We start from the raw sequence: 24717 nt of genomic DNA on the forward strand, positions 1-24717 counted from the left end.
AGGGATTGCAAGTCTTTTACTCCTACCAGCGTACGCTGCTCATCAATGGAACATTTCATAGGGCTGCCAACCCTATGCCAGGTGGTGGCTGGTGATTTCCTGGAATTACAACTGATCTACAGCTGGCAAAGATCAGTTTACTTGGAGGAAATGTCTGCTTTGAAGGGTAGACTGTATGGCATTATACTCCACTGAGGCCCCTCTTTTACCCAAACAACAGCCTTTCCAGGCTCCAGCCATCCAAATCTCCAGGAATTTCCAAACTTGGAGCTGGCAACCCTCAATAACGTAACTTTTCCCTCCATCCAAATATCAAATAATGGGTTATTCTTGCTTCCAAGACAGGATTCCAAACTGAGGTTGTACAAAATTACAAGAACAAGAATTGGAAGTGGGTTGTATGTAATATAAAATTTGAGTTTAATTCAAAGAATGATAAAGGTAGTCATTGTGAAATCTGATAGTTCATTCCATTGATTTTCACGGGAAACACATATCTGTACACTTTCCTCCAGTTGGGATTATACCCTTCATTTAAGGAAGCTTCCTTGCCAAATTTCAGGCAATTGGATGTCCTCACTGTTAATTTAAATTCTTGCAGAATAGGCATGGGGGGGGGCAGCATGGCACATTGGAGGGCATGGCACAGGGATCTCACTACCACCTATTCTCCAGTGCTTTTCGTATTTTTCTTCCAGGGCAGATCTCGTTCCAGCTGGATAAAAAAATGTCAACTATACTACTGCAAACTGTCTGTTGATGTTGATATGATCTTACTGGAAAGTTTCTGCATCATTTAATAGGTTATGTCAAATTACTTACGTTTTGTTTCGGCAATGTTTTATCACTGTATTCCTGTATTTGAATTCTATGCTTTTCAAATTTCTGCCATGCATACCCTATATTGCATTGTTTATTGAATGTCCTAGCTGTTGATTGCATGGACTTATACTGTATAATCCACCTTGGGTCTCAGCAAGAAAGATGGACTATAAATTAAAAAAAAACTTGCTGTGCTCAGAATTGCACAAATAGTACCCATTTGTGCACAGTTCCTCATGGTAAAATTGTATGCAACACTCAAGGCACGTGAATGGCAACTAAATGAGTACTACAATCAAAAATGTGCTTTTCTAGCATCTGGATTTACATTCCATGTGACAGTGAATGGGCTAATATATAGCTCATTATTGGATGTACCCGCTGACCCTCTCACTGTTCACAAGGTGTGAAAGCTATTGCTGTCACTACCAGCATGTGTTGGTGTGTCATATACATCCTTGTAAAGCTTTGCAGATGCTCTAAGACAACTGCTGTTCTTACTGAATGTTTGGCTGTATCCAAACATGTTTGCTTCTTTGCCATATTTGTGCTCAGTCCTTCATCTGCCTCTTCTCATGTGCAGAGCATGACTGAAAACTTCCTGGTTTGAGAATTTTCCATGACATGTACATGCAAGTGCCTAAACCAGTTTAATCCCAGTTTAGAATCTGGATTTGTGGGAAGGAAATAACTTGTAATATATCCAGTTTGGATATCGTGGCAAAATGAAGTCTTAAGGGAAACTTTTGAAAGGGAGGCTTTTGTTCACATTCCACACATTAGGGAAGAAAGGATTAAGAGCATTAAATATGGCATACAAGCCATGTACATGATGGTCACAAACATATTAGTTTGTTGTGGCATCTGAATGAGATGACTTAGGGCAAATATGTTGAGTACAGAATATTGAATACTGCAATATTTCTTTTTCAAGTTATGTGTATTTGCTTTAATCTCTCTCTAGAATATGTTGTAAAACAACAGAACTCTCAACACCCTAATCCAAGTTCAAGGTATGTTTTCTTACTGTCATTAATGTATGAAACTGGTTTTATAGATTTACTCTTGATAAATAAACTAGGTTTGTATGAATAATCCTAGCATACCAGTTCCTATCACCAGATAGAGTATAACAAATATAATGTGTCAAGTTTAGCGTAGTTGTGTTTTAAAGCAGGTGCATTGAAGGTATAGTTTGAGAACTTAAAATAGTTAAAATAGCAATAACAACCAGCAGAGTGCTAGGAAGACTCAGAAAACTGTACTCTTTCATTTCCAAACAACCAGATTCTTGGGTAGCGAATATTTACCACATTTATAGAGTTAGACCTTGAAAACCATTCATCAAATAATTTCAAGCTTTATAACTTGGTTATATAAATAAGGACATTTCTCTTACACAGTAAGATAATTTCTTTTCTAAAGACAATAGCATTGTTTCAGATATATCTCTGCCAACAGTGAATCACAAAAGCTTAACCTTTCCATTTCAGTTTGAGATCAAGTTTGACGAAGTAGACCAAAATCTATCACACTGCAATATTCTTTCATAAGAAAATAATGAAGCTGTTCTTTTTGACATAGATGACAGGACAAATTCAGGAAAACCTAAACTTGTCTTTTTCTGAAGACAAATTAACTCTACCACAATATCCATATTATATCTGTTAGCACTGATGAGGTTGTTTCAGACAGATGTCTACAAAGTAGATCCTGTTTTCATTATCAATAACTCTATTTTATCATTTTTCTTTGATCTTCATATAAAAACAATATAGATAAAAATGTAGGTAACATACAAACACTGGCTTGGTTCCAAAGAACTCTGCAATTAGCTCAATGTCCGAGGGAGAGATTGGGAGGAGCATTTTTTCCAGAAGCAACATCTTATTTGTTTTCTCCTTCATATGGCAGGTACTGTAATGTTTGGGCATGGCAAAGGGCATGAGCTGAAAGGCAACAGCCAAAGGGCTACTGGTCCATGGCTCCTTGCCTCTGCCTTACGCAAGCCACCCTCAGAATCCCAGTTTGGGTGATCATTATTTTTTATTGTTGTAAGCCATAATATTTTGTTGTTGTAAATAAAGAGAGTGCTTTAGACTTCAAGTTTTTCAAACAGCATTTCTATTCTCTGACACACAGTTTTAAAACTGAAGACAGCTTTGAAAAGCTGACAGGGCCATGGCAATGAGGTTATCCTGTTCAAAGTAAAACAAAATCCTACTAGAATCCTTAACACACCGGTATACCTAAAGTAGTTTGTTGGATCTAGTTGTGTGAATCTCATAGCCTCGACTGAAGATACCTATTTCTAACTGCATCAGAAATACCTATCACCTACATCATGCCGCACCTACATTGGTTGTATATATGGCTGTCCTTTGATGGACAGGAAACTTCTGCCTATATCAGGTAGGTAGCTGTGCTGATCCACACTAGAACAGGATTTGAGCCAACTGGCACCCTAGAGCCCAACAAGATTTTCAGGGTATAATCTTTTGAGAGTCAAAGATCTCTTCTTCAGAAAATCTTGTTGGTCTCTAAAGTTCTACTAGACTCAAATCCCACCGTTCTTCTGCCTGAACATTTAACAAGAGCTGCAGGCGAGAGCAGGAAAACTGGAAGCAGCTTCTCCTGATTAAATAGGTGGGTCAGCCTGCTGTAAAAACAACATGGTGGGGCCTAAAGAAAGGCGGCTCTATACATCTCTACCCTCTCTGAACAAATTGTAGCAGCGGCCACACCTCATTCCTTACACGAATGGATGAAGACACAATTTTAGCAGGTGCGGACTGCCACATGCCAACATTTCTTTAACCTAGACAATTTCTGTTACTGCTCCCTAACTGGGATATAAAAACTTTCTCAAAGGTACTTCTAATGATAGATGGCTATTTCTTCATTTTGCAGTGGGAAGCAGTGTGATGAAATAGTTAAAAATGTTGGAGCAGGATCTGGGAGACGCAGGTTCAAGTCCCCACTCTGCCATGGCAGCTTGCTGGGTGACATCAGGCTAGTTATGTGTTCTCAGCCTAACCACACTGATGTTGAGAGGATAAAATGGAGAAGAGGAGAACAACATGAACCACTTTGGGTCTTGGGGGGCAGGGCAGGGTATAAATAAAACTGTCCAGATCTTAGTCTCTAATCTGCATGAAATAATACATTTGGAGAAATTGTATCTTAAACTAAAATGGCTGCAAGTATTCTAGCATAAAGTACTTCAGTATTTTGTTCAGTTCTTCAGTAATAGTTACAAGATGAAGAATTCACTGCCATTTTTCTGAAGTAGCCCCATTTAACGTCATAACAATGCATTTTGTCTGTGTTTGTGTGTGCTTTCTTGGAAAGCTGTAAAATCTGTTTGATTCAGATACAGCAACGGGATGACAAAAATAATAGTCAATGAGCCTTCATTCATACCACCTTCAGCTCTCTTAAAAACTATCATTTATCTCCAGCTCAAGTATTGTTCCCCTGCTTTGTTAGAATAGCTAAACAATTTTCCTCTGTTACATATGGTGCAGCAATAAAGGTGACTGGTACACTCCGTGAAGTCAAAGTAATTATATTAGCACTTTGTGTTTTCATGTACAACCCTGCTGCTATAGCCTGGAGAAATCTAAAGTCAGCATTTCATAAACGTATGCAAGAAACAAATTGTTAACTTCCTTTCTCCACACTTTACAGTTTACGCAGGCTCCTGCTTTAATTGTCATCTTCTGTAAGATACTGCAGACCAAATTTATGCATTGTGAGATTATGAAGTAACAAGGGAGTCAAGATTAAAGACGGTTTCCTTCTTGCTTTTCTATAAAACTGCCTGCATAATTCATAATGACAACGAAGCCTCAATAAACATGAAGGGCTCTGTGAAAAAATGGCTTTTAAAAAACACAATACAGAAGGCAACACAATTACAATAAAGCTTTATGTGATAATGATTCATCTCCCCTCCCCTCCCTAGCCAAAACAATAAGCTGAGCAGACGGGAGTCAATAGAAGTGCATCGTGATGCACAATCAATCATGATGGGCAGCCTACTGTTTCTGAACACAGTGAAAGAAGCCCGGCTAAATAATTTTTTCCCTGCTTGAAAAAAAATTGCTCATTTATTTTAAAGTTACTTTTAAAAACAAACTCTTCAGATTGTCATTTTGTAGAAGAGTTGCAGTTTATTACATTTGTTAACATTTCTTGTCTCGAATTGTTCTGAAGCTGATCCCCCAGCTGCTTTTTCGGCGTCTCTGGAATAGACACATGATAGAAGTTAGGCAAGCGGATGTCGTATCGAAACCCTTTCCCTAGGCTTACTCTGTCATTCAAAGCATATAGCTTATCAGCAATATCACTTCCAACCAGAACTGAAAACAGGCGTGAGATGAATCGGTGCTTAGCAAAGAGCAAATATAATTTTTTTCTCCTCCATGCCACATATCGACAGTCTGTTTCAGCTGTGAGGGTTACCTGAAAGATACATTAAAGGGGGGAAAAAGATGGCTAAAATTTTATATTGTGTTCCTATTTGGTAAATTTGAGTTACCACAAAAATACGATGTGTACATAGCAATGATACTCCATGGGGTGGGAGCCACAACTGGTTCTTTGACGTGCCATCTGTGGATCTTCTGAGCACTGTTCCTAGTGGGGCACATGCCCCATGTTTTAGGAAAGTAGGCAGGACCCTTGTTTAGTGGGGGGATTTACTTGGCAGGAGGTTTCCACCTTGAAACAGCTGCTGCCAGAGGAAGCTGTGAGGCTTCCTGAAGTGCAGGCCTCAGGCCTGAGACAGAAATAAAGGTTGCTGTCCAAGGCAAAACCTGACAGTAGCTCTTTTGATTGACAGTAATTACATATATGGCTCTGCACAAGCTATGGAATGAGTATGGCTGGTGTATAGCAATTCTAATTTTGCTGTTGTTGCAGTATTGTTTAACACTGGCAAACAAAGTTCAGAGGGAAGAAAGAGTGGTTTTCCTCAATCTGATTCAACTAAAAAGATTTGCAAATGTATAAACTGAATATGCACCTGAGTGCAGATACAGTCTAGCAATACTTCACTGCCAACAAAATACCCAAGAAGCTAACAAAAATACTTTTAAACCCTCCAACTTCTAATACACAGCCTAATAGCTTTCCATATTTTTTCAGTTTTTTAAAAAGGTCATCTTTTCCACAAAAATACCTCACAATACGCTTACTCTGAGAGTCCCTGTACTGCCATAAGAGCAGAGATATACTTCTACTCTCTTCTGGCTGCTTCAGCATCCAATATACCTGCATGCAAGATGCCCTGTTTGCTAACAGGTGTTTGTGTTTCATGACGAATCAGCAAAAATTTGTTTTAAAAAGAAATCAGTGGAATAACAGTAGTGCTAGACTACAGCTTTTCTTAGGCACCTTCAAAGCTATGTGTCATACGTTTCATTTATTTAGCTATTTACAGACTGCTTTTCTCCCCAATGTGGCTTACAACATCATTCTTCCCTCCTTCATGTTATTCTCATAACACTGTGAGGTAGGTTAGGCTGAGAGAGTGACTGGCAGAGAAAACACCATTCAAAGCTTTCAAAGTTCTGGAAACGGAGAAAAAGTCAAAAGGAAAAGTTTGTGTCTGATTCCATAGGTCCTCCAATGGTTTTAGCCCAGAGTAACTCTATTCAGTTATTTGAAAGATTTACAGCATTAGAGTTTTCTTAAATGAATGCTGTTAAAATAGCCCATGAGGGATTCAGGTCTTCCCCCACTTCCCCACCAGGTTAAGCACTGCTCAAAGAGCCACAGTGCTTGAAATTCTAGAAAGGTGTTTATTTCAAAGACATTTGCATACTACAGAACAACCTATCTTACCTGAAAAATGCCTTCTTCAGTGGGTCTTAGGGAATCCCATTCAGGAGAATCCAGAAACTGAAGAGGGAAAATATAATGCAGAAATTCCCCATCTACTGTCACTCTAATCCTAACAAAAGAGAACAGTGGTGTTACTATTGTCCATATAGGAAACAAAATCAGTCTAGCACCAGAAAATATGGCTACTTTTTATTTTGAAAGAAAAAGACAGGTATATTTTTGTGCATGTCTCTACATCATTTTAAATTGGCGTTTAAAAATTATTTTTAGGGTTTATACAGGTATGCAACAGGAAGTCACTAAGATTAAACATCTCTTCACCAGCTTTCATCATCAAGTCCAATTATTGTATGCAACTGGACAATAGACTGACTGCACAAAAGGAACCCATTAAAAATTTACATCTTTCAGTCCTTGCTTAGTGGCAAAAAGAATGGCATTTGCGATTCAAGAGACAGAAAAGAATTCCAGCTGATATCTTCCGTTAAAAGTTCCTGGATTTCTTTTGCTATACAAGTCTTTCAGAACACAAAGGGACCAAACAGAGCCCTGGCACAAGACAGAAAAATGAGTAGGCAGTTGCCAGAGACATTCATCCTGCAAGAGAAGCCTGAGTCATAAGCTGCAGTGCCAAAAAGACAAAGGATAGGGGCAAACAAATAGCGCTACAGCACTGGATCGTCCTCAGAAATTCTGGACATAGCATATATTTCATAGCTTCTACAATTAATTAAATTCTCTACTTCAAGATGTTGTGATGTCCGCTAACATCAATGGTTTTTAAAATATGGTACATGAATGGTTATGAGAGCTAAGCAAAACCTAAATATTTCATGGCCTGATACGGCAGGGCTTTTCTTATGTACATAGGAATAGGCCTGCTGAAATGAATGGATATTTTCCTCCTGTTTGTCTCTCCATTCCCTCTCAAATTTCAGTTTCTTGTGGGAAAGACTTGTCTTCTTTGTTAAAGTGCCATGCACATAAAAGGCATCAAAAACAATAACAGAGGCTGTAGCCATGAGCATGCACCTCACAGACTTCTGCCACAGTTCCTCTGTGCTGTATTCTCATCTTTTTAATGGTTTTATTCTTTACCTCCTTTGTTGAGTTTTTAATCTGGGGTGACAAATGGGTAAATTTAAGGGATTTTTAATGGCTATTTTTGTTACAACAAAATGACATATGGATAAAATTAATGGAGAGCCAGTTTGGTGTAGTGGTTAAGAGCATAGGACTCTAATCTGGAGAACCGGGTTTGATTCCCCACTCCTCCGCTTGAAGCCAGCTGGGTGACCTTGGGTTAGTCACAGCTTCTAGGAGCTCTCTCAGCCCTACCCACCTCACAGGGTGTTTTGCTGTGGGGGTAATAACATGCTTTGTAAACTCCTCTGAGTGGGCATTAAGTTGTCCTGAAGGGCAGTATATAAATCGAATGTTGTTGTTGTTACTGCTGTTTTTGTTATTATTTCTTGGTCCCTGTATTATTGTTTTGATTTTCATTCTTTTTCATGTTATTGTTTATACTGTTTGTATTTCATGATGTACTGTTTGTATTTCATGATGTAACAGTGGGATAACAACAACAACAACATTCGATTTATATACCGCCCTTCAGGATGACAACACCCACTCAGAGCGGTTTACAAAGTATGTTATTATTATGGGTGGGGATGAGGGAGTTAGAAGCTGTGACTAGATATGGGCACGAACAGGGAAAAAACCAAACAGGCTGTTCGTTGTTCATTGCCGACGACGAACATGAACAGCTGAATGGAAACGAACATGTCCCATTAATGAATGTGTTCAGTATTCATTGTTTGTTGGCACCAGAGCGGCCCCTTTAGCACTTAGAGAGCCCATATTCACAGGGAATGTGCAGCAGGCTCTCCTCCAGCCATCACCCAAGTTTGGTCAAGATTGCAGTATGGATCTCGGAGTTATACATTCCCAAATTCGACACCCCCAGGAAACTCCCATTCAATACAAATGGAGCCACCCTCCCCAGTTCACTTTGGCCCCATGTGGTGGACCTGAAGGTGGGCCACCTCCCTTCTCATGGGCGAGGGGTCTGGCCACTGGCCGGTGGCATCCCCCCATGTGCCCGCCCGCCAGGCCTCCCCGAGGCTACTTTCTGCCAAGGCAGTATGCCTTCAGCCACCACATAACCAAATGACCCAGAAACAGTCTGTAAAGAAAATCCTCCAGCAAGACATGATGGCATGCGCAGAGGCTTTGCACACACAAACACACACCCTGGTGGGTCAAAGACACCAACACACGTCCACCAGATGGGGACATTATGTCATTGGAGCCAATGCTCTTGTTCACGCCGCGTGTGGTGCAGAGGCTGTCACTGCACAAACACACCAGCTGGACATGGAGCATTGGATGGTTAGGTGCATGGGATAGATAGGTTTCTCAATAGACAGGTGCATAGCTGTATGGGATAGGTGTATAGGATAGAGGGATGCATGGATACATGGAATACCTGTATTGGATTGACAGGAGAGACAGATACCGTGTTCAGGAATATTAAGGAGACAGGTAATCACATTGATATCTGTGTTATCCAGACATTGGAAAGTTGGAAGGGAAAAACCAAGGGTGGGAGGTGGGGCCCACCCCTAACGTGTAGAAGCAGAGGCTCACATGCTGGCCATCAAGGTGGTGGAGGATACCCTCCCCCCCGTTGTGGGGGAGGCATCTTTTCGTCTAGGAAAGGGGATTGTGGGCAGACAGGTAAGTGCCCACGTGTGCAGCTGTAGGCTGCCCCCCGCATCACCCACCTTCCTGCCTTCGCGGAAAGGACGGGAGTCGTGGGACCTGTTCCCCCCTGCTCAGAAGGGACAGCAACTGCTTCTGAGCTGCCCCTCATGGCCAAAACCAGCAGCAGCAGACAGCAGTGCAGTACCCACCTTCCTGCCTTCACGGAAAGGGCAGGATGTGCAGGACAGGAGAGGTTGGGAAGGATCAGAGTGGTTCCGGACAGGGAGAGGTTGAAAGAGGAACCAGCAGCCCCATTAGCTGAGTGGTGATAGAGCAAATCCACACCAGTCTGAGACACTTTTCCTGCGCAAGCAGGACAGGCACTTCAAATAAGTGGTGTAGGCTCCCACCAGCATCACCCACCTTCCTGCTTTCACGGAAAGGACGGTAGGGACAGGACATGAGAGGTCATTGGGAAGGGTTGGACTGGTTCCAGAGAGGGTGAGGTTCGAAGAGGGACCTTGAGCTTGACAAGGACAGGATGACCTTAACAGCCTCGTTGCACAGCATGACCGGGAAGACCCCAACATCCACCCTGAAGGAGTGCGAAGACTGTTGCTGCTTGTCCGCCCCTCTTGTGTCGAACTGGAGGCTGCCACCAGCATCACCCACCCTCCTGCCTTCGCAGAAAGGATGTGGTCGTGGCAGTACCCATTCCCCCTTGCCCAGAGGGGACAGCCGCTGCCGTTGACAGGGGCCACTGCCACGTACAAATGTATGTGCAACAGCAGCAGAGCTGTCCCTCGTGGCCAAAAGCGGGTGCAGCGAACCTCAATCACCTTCCTGCCTTTGCAGAAAAGAAGGGATGGATAGGACAGGAGAGGTCGTTGGGAAGGGTTGGAGTGGTTCCAGAGAGGGATAGGTCAAAAGAGGGACTGGGAACTGGGAAGATCCCGAAAGTTGCGAGGCCTCCTCTGAGCAACCCACTGCTGCGCTCAGTGGCAGCAGCTGACATGGCCCACCTTCCTGCCTTCGCAGAAAGGATGGGATGAGGATGGGCAGGACAGGAGAGGTTGTTGGGGAGGATCGGAGTGGTTCCAGAGAGGGTCAATTTCATAGAGGAAGGGGGAGCTTGATGGGGAGAGGAAGATGAGGAGGACCCCAACATCCACCGTGTTGGATTGCGCAGCCTGCTCTGGCATAGGCTTGTCCGCCCCTCCTGTGTCACAGTGGAGGCTGTCACCGGCAGCACCCTCCTTCCTGCCTTTGAGGAAAGGAAGTGTTGCAGAACCCATTCCCCCCATGCACAGGGGCAACAGCAGGTGCCCATGGATGGGGGCGCACCTTACCTTGCCGCAGAACCATATCTGCAAAAGTTTTTGAGCCGACCCTCTTGCCAAGAAGCAGCGGCAGCAGTTTGGCACCCACCTTCCCACCTTCACAGAAAGGGTGGGAAGGACCCATTCCCTCCACGCCCAGAGGCGTCAGCAGGAGCCCATAGATAGGGCAACACAGGGCCCTAACATCAGCAGCAGCAGCAGAGCTGTCCCTCATGGCCAAAAACAGCGGCAGCTGACATCACCCACCGTCCTGCCTTTGCAGAAAGGATGGGAGGACAGGACAGGACAGGTCGTTGGGAAGGGTTGGACTGGTTCCAGAGAGGGAAAGGTTGAAAGAGGGACCGGGAACTGGGAGATCCCGACAGTTGCAAGGCCTCCTCCGAGCAACCCACTGAGGTGCTCAGCGGAGGCAGCTAACATCATCCACCTTCCTGCTTTTGCGGAAAGGACGAGAGGGAGAGGAGATGTCATTTGGAGGGGTCAGAGCGGTTCAAGAATGGGCGAGGTTCAAAGAGGGATGGGTGAACTTGTCAAGGAGACAGGAGCAGAGGGTTAACACTTCCTGGCCTCCTTGTGGAGCAGGACTGGGGAACACCCAAAGATTTGAGAGCCTTCGTCTTCAAAACCCACTGATCTTGTCAGCGGTGGAAGCAGCCATCACCCACCCTCCAGCCTTCATGGAAAGGACGGTATGGACAGGTCAGGAGGAGAGGTTGTTGGGGAGGGTCAGAGTGATTCCAGAGAGGGTCGGTTTCATAGAGGGAGTGGGAGCTTGACGGGGAGAGGACAAAGAGGACCTCAAAATCCAACATGTCGGATTGTGCAGATTGCTCCAGCAGAGGCTTATCCGCCCCTCCTGTGTTGCAATGGAGACTATGGCTGGCATCACCCACCTTCCTGCCTTTGCGGAAAGAATGAGGTGGGCAGTACAGGAGAGGACGGGAGGGGTCGGAGGGTTCCAGAGAGGGAGAGGTTGAAAGAGGGAATGTCCAGGACCTTGCCAGGGAGAGGAGGGCAACGAGGTGCCGCTGGCTGCATCATGGTGCAGGACTGGGAATACCCCTTCATTGGAGACCCATGAGACGAGAAACCCACTGAGTTGCAGGGTGCAGTAGCAGCTGACATCATGCACCTTCCTGCCTTTGCGGAAAGGATGGGGTCGGCATGGCCCGCAGAGGTTGGAAGGGGTCAGAGAGTTCCAGAGAGGGAGAGGTCGAAAGAGGGAACGTCCAGGACCTTGCCGGGGAGAGGAGGATAACAGGTTGCTTGTCACAGCTGCATCACAGAGCGGGACCGGGAAGGTCCAAAGATGGTGGCCATGGCGTGGTATTCCCCCATGCCCAAAGGCAGCAGCAGCTGACATGACCCACCCTCCTGCCTTCGCGGACAGGACAGGATGGGCAGGACAGGAGTGGTTGTTGGGAAGGGTTGGAGCAGTTCCAGAGGGGGGAGGGGTCAAAAGAAGGAATGTAGGAGTAGACAGGAAGAAAAGGACAAAGTCTTCCTGGCCGCATTGCGCAGCATGACCTGGACGGACATCCCCAACATCCACCCTGAAGGATTGTGCAGACTTCTGCTGGAGAGGCTTGTCCGCCCCTCCTGTGTCTAACTGGAGGCTGCTGATAACATCACTCACCTTCCTGCCTTCACAGAAGCGAAGTGATTCACGGGACCCATTCCCCCCATGCACAGCGGCAACAGAAAGTGCCCATGGATGGAGGTGCACCTTGCTGCAAAACCTATCTGCAAAAGCTTTTGAGCTGCCCCTCTTGCCAAGAAGCAGCGGCAGCAGTATGGCACCTACCTTCCCACCTTCCTGGAAAGGGTGGGAGGGACCCATTCTCCCCTGCTCAGAGGGGACAGCAGGTGCCATGGAAAGGGGGGCACTGTGCGGGGCAACCCTATCAGCAACAGCAGCAGAGCTGTCCCTCGTGGACATAAGTGGCAGCGGCCGACATCACCCCCCAATTTACCTTCGCGGAAAGGATGGGATGGGCAGGAAAGGACAGGTCATAGGGCGGGGTCGAAATATTCCGTAGAGGGATAGGTCAAAAGAGGGAAAGTCCAGGATCTTTTCGGGGAGAGGAGGGTACGGGTCGCTTGTCATGGCCGCATTGCAGACCGGGTCTGGGAAAGCCCAAAGGTGGCAGCCGCGGCGTCGTAGTCCCCCGGGCCCAAAGGTGGAGACAGCTGACATCACCCACAGTCCTGCCTTCGTGGACAGGAAGGGATGGGCAGGACAAGTTGTGGGGTGAGGTGGTATTGGCATCATACAGAGAGGAAGAGGGGAACATGTCTGGGAGAGGAGAGCAAAGGTTTCCCCAACAGAGACTGCAGTTCCACAGAATCTGCTCCAATCACAGACAGCTTACCTGTCAAGGCAGTTCAGGAAGGCTGCTGCCAGCTTCACCCACCTTCCTGCCTTCGTGGAAAGGATGGGTGTTGTGGCTGGGACCCACTCCCCCCTGCTCAGAGGGGAGGGGACAACAGGTGCCCATGGATGGGGGGCCCCGTGCTCCACAACTACATGTGAAAGAGTTCCTGATCTGCCCCTCATGGCCAAGAACAGCAGCAGCAGACAGCACCTACCTTCCTGCCTTTGCGGAAAGGGTAGGTGGGAGAGCCCCATTCCCCCCCCCCACATCCAGAGGGGTCAGCAGGAGCCCACAGATAGGGGTCTCTGGGCTATGTTGCCCTAGGCTGTGTTGCCCTATCAGCAGCAGCAGCAGCAGAGCGGTCCCTCATGGCCAAAAGCGGCGGCAGCTGACATCACCCACCGTCCTGCCTTCGCAGAAAGGATGAGGTGGGCATGACAGGAGAGGTCATAGGGAAGGGTAATTCTGGTTCCAACTGCAGACACTGAGGATGAAAGAGGGATCATCCGGGGAATTGTCAGTTAGAGGACAGTATGGGCAGGACAGATTGTGGGGAAGGGTCGTATAGTTGCCATCAAGAGAAGGAGAGGTTGAAAGAGGGACCGTTGTGGAACTTGTCTGTGAGAGGAGGACCACCGATTGCCAGCCATGGAAGCAGCCCAGAGAACCAAGGAGTGCTGGAGCCCGCTGCATAGCATCTTGGCCGAGAGCCACAGTAGACTTGGGGAGGCTCAGAGGGCCAATAGATCCAGGTCCAAGGAGAGATACCCAAGGAGATGCCACCAGGTCTGGCTGCAGACATGCGCAGCAGGGATGGAAAAGATGTCCAAGGTGAGAGAACACCCACTCGCTCTGCACACTGGTGGGAGGGCAGGATGTTGGTTGCCACGATGGACAGGTCCAGCCAGACAAAAGATTTTCTCACCCAATACTCCAAGGGATTAGAGTGGGGGAGGGGCTCGGTGGGCTCCGCCAGGTACTCTCACACAATAGCCCCCGCCGAGTCTTCCACTGCGAGCAATGTGCCCACTGTGCTGCGGCCAACCACGCAGCCCACTGACGAGGCCCAGAGATCAAATAGGGCCATTTGGGTGGGTCTCTCCTGGCATGGCTTACTTCCCAACTCCCCCCATCCCTCCTCCTCCTCCTGCTTCTCCTTCTCCGCTGCCCGCCCCTCACCCCTGCCCGGTTCCCTCAGGCCGGCCTTCTATTTCTGGTAATGGAGCACTGCTTGGTGGAGCTCCTTTTTCCGGCGCAGCATCTCACCCGCCCACATGGCGATGCTGCCCTTGATCCAGGGGTCACAGAGGGAAGCCATTTGGTACAGCACCTCGTGGCGCAGAGGATGCAAGTGCTCGGCAACGCACACCTGGATTCTGCTCACAAAGACCCTGGGGAGCAGCTTTTTATCATGCTCGAGATCCTTGGCCAGGAACTGGTCGAGCCCGTGGATCAGGGGGATGACCTGACCCAGGCTGGCCTCGTAGGAGCACGGGAGCTCGGTGGCCTCCTTAAAGGGTTTCAGCATCTGGGACAGGACTCTCCATTCCATGGAGCTGACGCTCAGCTCCTCTCCCCTCCTCAGAACGTCCGTGGATGACAAGATGTTCTGCAACAGCCCCCTCTGCTCCATCAGATGACAAACCATGTCGTAGGTGGAGTTCCAGCAGGTAGGCAGGTCCTGAAAGAGTTGGTGCTCATGGTCCCCTCCTCCCACTCATGGGAAGAGTTGATGCTGTGGGAGAAGTGGGAAGCAATGCGGCAGCTCTCCAGCAGATTGTGCGTCCACAAGGTTCCCTTGTCCTAGCTGTCCCTCAGCTTGCTCCGCAGCCCAAGCACATACCTCATCACCAGGTACAGCTTGTGCACCATGCACACCAGGCCCGGGAGGGATGCCTCTTTCAGAGCTGCCAACATGTTGCTTCCCATGTCCATCACCATGAAGCCATGGACAAACTCTTCCGTCCCCGCTGTCCAGTCCCTCAGAGCCGCCTTCATGGTGGTGGCAATGTTCTTCCCGTATGGACCTCATCCATCCCCCGGGCCTGGAGAAGAACTACCCTGTAGCCCGGTATCAAGCATGGCGCCTTTTTCCATGGACCAGTTCTTGGCCTGGGGTGGCGGAGGTCCTCTGGTTGCCACCAGTGGGCAGTAATGGCAAGGTACCAGTGATGGCAGCCACTCCAGAGGTCGGCCGTGAAGTGCACAGTACGGCCTTTGGCAGCCGACAGTTCCCTGAGCACCATGTCTCGCACAGACTGGTAGAGGGTAGGCAGGACTCTATGCACAATGGTGTGCCGTGACGGCATAGAGAACCACAGGGCAAAGTGCTGAAGCAGCCTTTGGAAGCCCACGCCCTCCATGATGGACAGGGGGAGTCCTTGCAGGGCGATCGCTTCTGCCACCATATGAATGCCCACCTCCTGACCCCCTGACCTCACCCTTTTCAACAGCACTATCCCCGACCCCAATAGAACAACCTCCCCAAGGGCGGCCTGCCTGACTGTTCTGCTCCCACCAGCAGCACCCTCGAAGCAAGGCTTCTTGCTTGGGGTGGATTCCGGTGGCCCTCTCACTGATCCCTGCTCAGAGGAGCTGTTAGCCCCCTGCCAGATACTTTGCTGGCTGAGGACGGAGACTACAGGCTCAGGTGGTGCGTCTTCAGGTGCCTGGTCAGGTCAGGCCCGTTGATGACAGGTGCTTCGGGTCATTGCCCCTGCATACCAGGCCATCACAGAGAAGGTACTGTTATGCACAAATCCATTTTTTCAAATCCATATTCCTCAGTGCCACACCACACGGGGGTCATTTGGAGGGGGCCCGGAAGTGCCTCCATGCAGCCAATTTGAACCATGCCCTGCTAACTCTTCCAGGGGAGGGAGGACGAAGGGTTACTGGCTGCGCTGCTGAGCGGGCAACGAAAGACAGAGTGAGGGGTGGACTGCAGGCAGGGACAGCACCAGGAGTTTGGGATGGGGACGGGATGGATGTTTCATCGAACCCCAACAATCCCTCCATGGATCCCTCAGCCTCCTCCTCAAAGATTTGAAAGAGTTCCTCTTCCCCTGGCAGAAAGAGCTCTTTGGCCTCCTCCACAGCCCCCACGGGTGATTTTTGGGGAGCGAGTCTCTGCTGCCGCAGAGCCCTGCCCAATACTACTTCCCACAGGGCAACCAGGACAATCTTTGCATTTCCCCCCATGACCACCCTTTGCCCCCACCCAAAGTGTCATTGTGCCAGCAAACAAGAAGGAAGAAAGGGAACAACACTGTGAGCCCTCAGCCAAGGTGCTCACTGAGCTTGGCCCCAGGGCCTGGCTGCAGCCCTAGAACCAGGAGGAGGGGGTAAGAGCCCTAGCCCAGCACTCCCAGAGACCTGATCAGATCAGGCACTGATAATAATGTGAGCCCTCAGCCGAGGTGCCCACTGAGCTTGGCCCCAGGGCCTGGCTGCAGCCCTGGAACCAGAGGAGAGATAGATCCCTATCTAAACACACACAAAAAATCCCAGCTCCAATACACTCTCCCTGTCTCTAGCAACAGCCTGTCCCACTCCACTGGTTGCTGAAACTGAAAACCAGAGCTGGGAGCACAGTGCCTTTTTATAAACCGAGGTCTCATTGATAAAAGCAGGAAGTCTGTGGTTGGCAGTCAGAACTGCCTAACAGGGTTTGCAGGGATGAGATTGGAGTTCCCATGGCCACAGAACACCCCCTCCTCCCTCCCTCCCCCCGGTGTCTGCTCCCATGTTACTAATTGTTACCAATTTGCAGCTCCACACTTGGAAGGAAGACCTGCCCATCAAGCTAAGTTGGGCTTTGATTGGGGTGTCCAGGGCGACAGAGGGCGTGCAGAGTTCAGGCAGTCCCTCCCTCCGTTGCCGAGGCAATTGATTGAAGGCGCCTGAGTGTCTGGGTTCCTGAACAGCGACCGAACACAACAAACGAGGCTTGCAACGACCACCTGTTCGTTTGGAATGGTGCCTCATTGAGGATCATTGAGAACAGGAGACACCTTCAAAAGTTGATTTCAATCAACCCTTGCCTACAAAAATCTGTCATGGCTACATGTTGTGTGACAGTATCTGGGGTAAGGAGCATTATGTTGCCTTTTAAAAAGTAATATCACTCAGTAAAATGTTAAAAATATTAAGCATTTAAGAAATGCATATGTACCCTATGTATCTGTATAAATGCCACTGTATTTTACATCCAAATAATGTTATGATTGTGGTAACAAATTAGGATATCGTTTTATTAGGAATTGTCTAAGTAATACTGGGAATGCTAAAATTTAAATCAGCCTTTTATCTTGGTGGTTTAACAATGCAATCCTAAGAACAGTTACGTGGGAGTAAGCTCCATGGAACAGGCTGAGGAGATCTGCTTAGGACAGCACTGAATTCTTTCAATGTATATCAATCTCCCCTGATGAGGAGGGACAGATCCATATAACACACAAGATAATCCTGACCTCTGGAAACCCTACAGAAGCCTCAATCTGTTTTCTGCACTTTCAGTAGCCTACATCTTTTCAGAGGTTGTTCTACTACTAACAGTACTTTAGCTTCCCCCCTGCCCTAATTTAAAAGAAGATGGAAGCTGTTTTTCTCAGGAAGACAAATCTTGCTGCAAAAGTCCAGGTATTTATGCATTTGAACACTTGAATGAAATTGTAGAGAACAAGTAATAATTAAAATAACCCCTTTTTGTTGTTGCTGTAAAATTGTTACATCTTTGGTACTAGAAAAGTTTTTCACATAGAGGTTTAAAGTGTGGAAATATCAGATCTACTGTAATTAAATTAAATAGGATCAAACAATGCCTAGTCTTTGTGTTCCTGGGTATTTTTCCTGCTTTTTAAATGCAGAAAGAGAGCGTGTGTGTGTGGACATGAAAGAAGTAAAGAAGCTCTGTACTAACCTTCCTGACACAAGCAAGGAGAGCTTATCAATTGGTGTTTTGCCTTGCATGGCGTAACAGTGCTCCTTCTCCAGTGTAACAATTTCTTCATCACAGCAGCGCACAATCTTTCTAAAAACAGTCAGCGAAATCCCCAGAGGCTGGAACAGAGCATTGTAAAGCTCCTGGAATTCTCTGTCAAAGGCAACACTCCTAACTTGGTAGGTTACATAAACAAACTGTATGAAGCATATCACAAACAGTATGAAATTCCAAGAGAAAATATCAGCTGCGCAGACATCCAGCCATGCCCAGACAGAAGAGCACAGAAAACCAAGTCCAAGCAAACAGAAGACATACAGCAGGCCAAAAAATCCACTTCCACCCATGTATCCAACAACAAACAAAATGCTAGCTAGGTGGTAGATAGATCCTTCTGCTTCTGACTTCCAGTTTACACAGACAGGATGTGCATATATCAAACTGTCCCAAAAACTTGAGTTGTCTCCCATGGCTAGATCACCAGACTGATTGGTACTGTTTTCCTTCTCTAACTTGCAAAATCTGTGTTATATAAATATGATACAGATAAAAAAGAAGATCATCATCTTCCTATCCATGTTTCCAAAGCCAGCTGGTGACCATAATGTCATACTTATTTTGGCTTGAAAAGCTGTAATATAATCATCAGCTAGGAAGATGGTGTTCTCATGAGTCGGTATTGTCCCACGGTGGCTGTTGTATCTTTTGCTTGATTCCATATCATTATTTGATCTAAAAAAAAGAGTTAGGAGGGAGAAAAATTATTAGAAAAGGCATGCTTATACAAAATGCTGATATTAAAGACATGTAACTTCTAAAAAGGCATGTAGACCAGCCCACACCATTATTACTACTCATTGTTAAAGTACTTTCACTGTGTGATACTTGTCATATTTGCTCAGAAGAAATGCTTCCCAACCTCAAAAGGGCTTGTTCCACAATAAATGTACATACAATGTCATTGTCTTCTAGATCAGTGTTTCTCAACCTCTGGGTCAAGAGTGGACTGGGAAGACTCTTAAAGTGGGTCATAGGTCAGCCATCCCAAATGGTGGGTCCTACCCATTTCACTCTTCTCTTTCACTCTTTTTCTTCCTTGCCAGCTCTTCGCATTCTTGCCCTCCCGCTTTATGACAATAATGGAGGGGGGAGCTGGCTGGAAACAAGTAACTTTACAATAGTAGCTGGAAGAATAGATGGGAGCTGTTCAGCACATGGAAATGCAAGAGGAGAGAAAGAGCATAGAATCTATCTTGGTACAACTCTTTCAGCATTCCAACCTCTTGCTCAGCCCCCTGCAGTGCCTCATGACCCTCTACCTGCTGTGGGAGATATATCGCATTAAGCCACTTGCCATCTACCTCTTTGTCAATATCTGCCATCTTCTCACATCTCCTCAACCTGCCCTCCCCCTCCTTCTCAGTCTCTACGGCCAGTCTTTGAAAGGTCAGGAAATTTGGATTTGTGGGTCACCATACCAAAAAGGCTGGGAACCACTGTTCTAGATTCCAAAGAATATTTTAGCATTCAATGAACAACTAGTCTTCCATGACTAAGGAGAAGACACTTCATGTTTCTTTGATAGCATTGTTTGTGCTATAAAGTTAGAAATCAAAAAAATTACAGGGTATTGGGAACCTATAAAAGAATTATTTTGATTGAAACTGTTGACGTTACCAATCTTTAGTTGTCTTTGCATGCTTTGAATAGTCCTTGATAAAAATGTTTCATGGCAAACCATTTTAAAAACTGAGGGCTGCCTGGAAACCTAAGTCTACAGCTACACTTAAGGTAGTTTTTTGAACCTCAGCTTGCCTTCTGTACAATTAAAGCATTTGTATGTCTTGTGACCCTTCAGATTCTCTTATCATATTCAGTGTATCTGCACTGGTTGTGCATACAGATCTCATTTACTTATATTGGGGTAACTATCCATATTTAGACAACTTGAAGTTATTGTAATAGCATCAAAGTAGAGAAATAGCAGAAGGAGCTGGATTGCATTTGTTCCTATCCTTATTGTTCTCTGTTGATGGGTGGCACATTAACATTCAAAGTTACCACCTCTGGGTTGGGAAATTCTTGGAGATTTGGGGTGAAGCCTGGAAATGGTGGCTTTTGGAGAGGGGAGGGGCCCCCATAATTCCACATAATTCTAGAGTCCACCATCTAAAGCAGCCATTTTTCCAGAAGAACTGATCTCTGTAGTCTGAAGATCAGCTATAATTCCAGTTCTCCAGGCCTCGTCTAGAGAATGTGCAACCCTAGTGACATCCCCATGTGCTGGTTTGTTGCTTCTATTTATAGCAGACCCAACAGTGTGACCAGTACACCTCTCCATGACTGGCAGATACAGATGCTGCTATGGGCTCCAGTGCATTTCTATGCTCTCAGTTCCTTGGATCTGTTTTGCCATTTTCTTTCTCCAGTGAGAGAGTATAGTGATTATTTACAGTTGCACTGCACCTGTGCCAATGATGCACTATGTCCAAGACAGACAACTGAGCCCACTTCAGTGCTTATATTTTTTAAAAGAATCTTTTCCAGCTGTTAAATATCTTGAGCAATCAATGAAGCATATTTTTCAAAAGTCACTCAAGCCAGCTTTTACTTTCTCTTGCTGAGAAGATTCATCACTTTTAAGAGGTGCAATCATTATAGAAGTTCAATGCCAATGCATGGAAAATATCCGTATTGAATTTATCAGGTGATGCGTTTTAATTTTCTTATTGGTTTCTCAAAGTGACCATTAGCAGCAGGGTTTGAAGGTGTTGTTCGCAGCATGTTCACACAAATAGTGCCTCTGTGATGAAGGCCTTTAGTTCTGCTTCAGTTCATGCTGCATTACAAATGGGGATGGACAGAATGACACATAAGCATATTTTTGCAGATACCATTGATGGCCAAAAGTCAATTAAGTGGGTATTAGATCATATCAAGCCTGAAGTCTCCCTAGAAGCTAAAATGACAAAACTGAGGCTATCATACTTTGATCACATCATGAGAAGACAAGATTCTCTGGAAAAGTCAATAATGCTAGGAAAAATGAAAGGCAGTAGGAAAAGAGGAAGACCCAAAATGAGATTGCTTGATTCAGTAAAAGAAGCCACATCCTCCAGTTTGCAGGATCTGAGCAAATCTGTAACAATAGGACATTTTGGAGGTCTTTCATTCATAGGATCACCTCTCTCTCTCTCTCTCTCTCTCTCTCTCTCTCTCTCTCAGAATTACATTTTTTTTCTTCTAAACTCCAGGAACAGCCACCAGATTGTACTTCCTCAATACAGACCAATCCCACCCAAAATTTTCCCCTTGTGTGTCATTCACATCCAAGGTATACACTGGCAATACTAAAATCAAAAAGAGTCCAGTAGCACCTTTAAGACTAACCAATTTTATTTTAGCATAAGCTTTCGAGAATCAAGTTCTCTTCGTCAGATGCCTGATACAGGCATCTGACGAAGAGAACTTGATTCTCGAAAGCTTATGCTAAAATAAAATTGGTTAGTCTTAAAGGTGCTACTGGACTCTTTTTGATTTTGCTACCACAGACTAACACGGCTAACTTCTCGGCATCTACTGGCAATACTGATTGTGGTGAATTTCATCTACAGACAGGCAGCAAAGAACAAATTCTGCAGTATATTCACTATCCCTTAATAATGGTTAAGAGATTATACCATATTTTTCATGAGTCAGAACTCACTTCATCAAATGCAAGTGAACTCTTGAGTTCATCTCATGAAGGTAGCTCCAACTCATGAAAAGTTCATGCTGGAATAAATTTTGTTAATCTTTACTACAAGCCTAATTGGCTTCCCAATGGCTTTACAATAATGTCTATCATTTATACCGTTCCTTATCATTTTTACAATGTCATCTTGACGTCTTCCTTGCGGCTTTATGTTTTTGTACTACTACTTGAACTTTTATTATGTTTTTTATGGATCAGAAAATCCTTTTGTTTGCCCCCAGAAATTAAAGGAATAAAACTTAATAAAAACTATTCAAGACATAAATGGTTTGAAAATATGTGGCATTCTGTTTTAATTGTACCTTTTACTTGATAATCTTTTGCAGACTTTTTTTTACCGACTTTGCTGGTTCGGTATGCACATTTCAGAGGTCTCCAGAGTGGTTACAAGTCACTAGTTCAAAAACATTAATCTGGCAACTTAAACCATTAACAGGACATTTTGTCTTTTGCTATATTAAAAACCTTATCTGCCCAACATCTTGATTCAAGAAAAAGGTTCTATGGATTGGGATGAATCCTATCAGGTTTTTATGCTAGTCAGAGATCCCTGGACAGGCTATGCTGGGGCTGGGAGTCCTGTGTGGACAAAAGCAGAGGAACATCAGAAAAAAAAACCAAAAACACTTTTGCTTAGACAATGTTTAATTTGACTATGCATGCTCAAAGTACTTGACATATTATCTCACTAAATGTAAATTGGCCCCAAATGTAGTGTTCTCATTCAACATTTTTTTAAAAAATTACCACACAGCAATCAAATTCACGCCTCACAGCAATCTGTAAGTGGTATTATGAAGAACAGGAATACATAGTGCTGCAGTTCATAGTGGATGGGTCAGCTTATTTTGTACTTGAGCTTTTGGGGTATTTGTATCACGACCAAGGCCTTAAAAAATCTCAGAGGACACGTCAGTATACCGGCACAATAAAGCAGATTTCCGAAGCTAAAATTAATATTTATATAGTTCTTTCGTAACTGGTAGTCTCAGCCATGATCCACTGAGACCTTGCCCAAGGACTTCCTGTCTGATTTTGCATTTTTCTCAGTTTTTTTTTATAAAGAACCAAAGATAATGGCTGTAATAAGATCAACAAGATATATATTATCATCGCTAAATTTGCAAATAACTGCAGATTCAGAAAACAAAAGTTTCATAATGCTTTTTATTAGAACTAACCAAAATATCAATAAGTATCACAAATAAATATCACAAAATTCACCCGAGTTATCAATAAAAATGGTATCTTAATGTATCTCACAAAAGGTTGTGACATTCATGACTGTTCCCTTGTGCTTCCTTATCAAGTCACCTACTGCCAGCTCAGTCCGTTAGTCTTTAGAAATTCGTCTAAAACATACCTTCTATTTTTGTGGATTATGAAACTAGCTGCTATTTTTGTGCTACATTGATTATTTTGGCTGCCAGATTTAGGATTAAGTTTGGGGCCTTCTGTTTCTTGTTGATTTGAATTAGATTTTGTCATTTTACTCCCAGTATTCATGCTTTTCATTTTTATGACATTTTGTTATGTAAACTGCTTTGAGTTAAATGATAGGACAGAAATTTTAAATGTTCTCTAGTGATGAAGTTATATGTAGTACTTCTAGAGCACGTTTTGCTCTCATTCACCTTTATAGTAGTGCTACAAAGTTGTTATTTCCATTTTTACTAGTGGAAAGTCACATCTGCAGGAAGGAATCCATGACTAGGCTAGGATCCATGTCTCCAAGGATAATGTTGAACATGAAATACAGTGGAGCACACTCATTCTCTGGCACAGTTCTTATCGTTGAACAAATCACATCAGAAAAAAACATTCCTGACATGGTAGTATTCAGTTCCCAATTACTAACCAAGGCTGACCCTGGTTAGCTTCTGAGATCAGGCTCTCCTAGACTATTCAGGCTCTCCTAGGCTATCAGGGCATTTTGTGTATTTATGAAATCTAAAAATCACCTTAGTTTTGTAACTAAGTGCCCTAAATTTGTACAAGCAAAGCTGCAAACATACAATGTATTAAAGAGAAAGAAGGAACTATAAACTGGTGCAGCCTATGCTACTTTATAGTTTCTGATATCTGAGAAGTAGGAAAAAAATAACAGTTGAAACAAAAACCCCCACAAATTTTGTAGTAAGGAAATTAGAGTGTGTTATTTGGGCAGAAACAGTTTTATACTGTCATAATAGGGCTAACAACCATTTGGATATTGAATGGAACTTTATAAAGCTGACAACACTGACTTTTCCCATAACAAATTATCATCATGTACATTATTATGTGACAAGATTAACAGTACATGAATGCTTGAAAACATGTTGTACATTTCTACAGTATGCACAAGAATGATCAAGATCAAATATTGTCTATTGTCTTGGATAAAAATCTTCATGCTGTTATCTACTGTCCAAACCCAGGGCGCAGGGGGGGGGGGCAGGGAGTGTACAAGTTCTCACCTGAGTGTGTGCACAAAGCACACATGCGCCCCATGCCCCTTGGCAATGACATAATTTCCGGAGTGACACAGAAGCAATGGGTCATGCCAGGGGGGCAATTCGTTAAAAACCTGGTCGCACTGAGAATGAGGTTGTTCATCACCGGGGAACAAAGGGGCATGTATACACTTTGTGCACATGCCTGCTGGCCTGCTTTCCCCTTACCGGACACCTTCCCCCCACCAGCCAGGTGAGCAGTGGCAGGGGGTAGTGGCTGGGGGATTCCCCACCATAGCGAGGGCCTTGGTAGCCCTAATTCTTCCATGTTTTTCTAGCCTTCCACATCTCTAAGCAAGGCACTGGATTGGTGAGAGCAGAAGGAAGCAGTGGGGGTCCTCAACTGAAATATAGGGTGTGGAAAGGAGGATCACCAAACATGATTGTGTGTAGGTGTTTTGCTGCTTGGCCACCTCTACATTTGCTAAAA

At 45.1% G+C, this 24717-nt stretch overlaps 1 protein-coding gene across 1 annotated transcript in view; it reads right to left on the reverse strand.

Annotated features, from left to right (window-relative positions):
* The window catches only part of BVES (blood vessel epicardial substance), a 66820-nt gene that overhangs the window by 31700 nt on the left and 10403 nt on the right, over positions 1–24717 (reverse strand). The window contains exons 2-5 of the mRNA XM_054976723.1: positions 18018–18770; positions 6673–6781; positions 5120–5289; positions 2431–2435 (exon numbers count right to left, since the gene is read on the reverse strand). Coding sequence (XP_054832698.1) covers positions 2431–2435; positions 5120–5289; positions 6673–6781; positions 18018–18508 — 775 coding nt within the window. The 5' untranslated portion in view covers positions 18509–18770. The remainder of the gene's footprint in view (positions 1–2430; positions 2436–5119; positions 5290–6672; positions 6782–18017; positions 18771–24717) is intronic.

This window comes from Eublepharis macularius, chromosome 1 (assembly GCF_028583425.1).
Source record: "Eublepharis macularius isolate TG4126 chromosome 1, MPM_Emac_v1.0, whole genome shotgun sequence".
Taxonomy (NCBI): domain Eukaryota; kingdom Metazoa; phylum Chordata; class Lepidosauria; order Squamata; family Eublepharidae; genus Eublepharis; species Eublepharis macularius.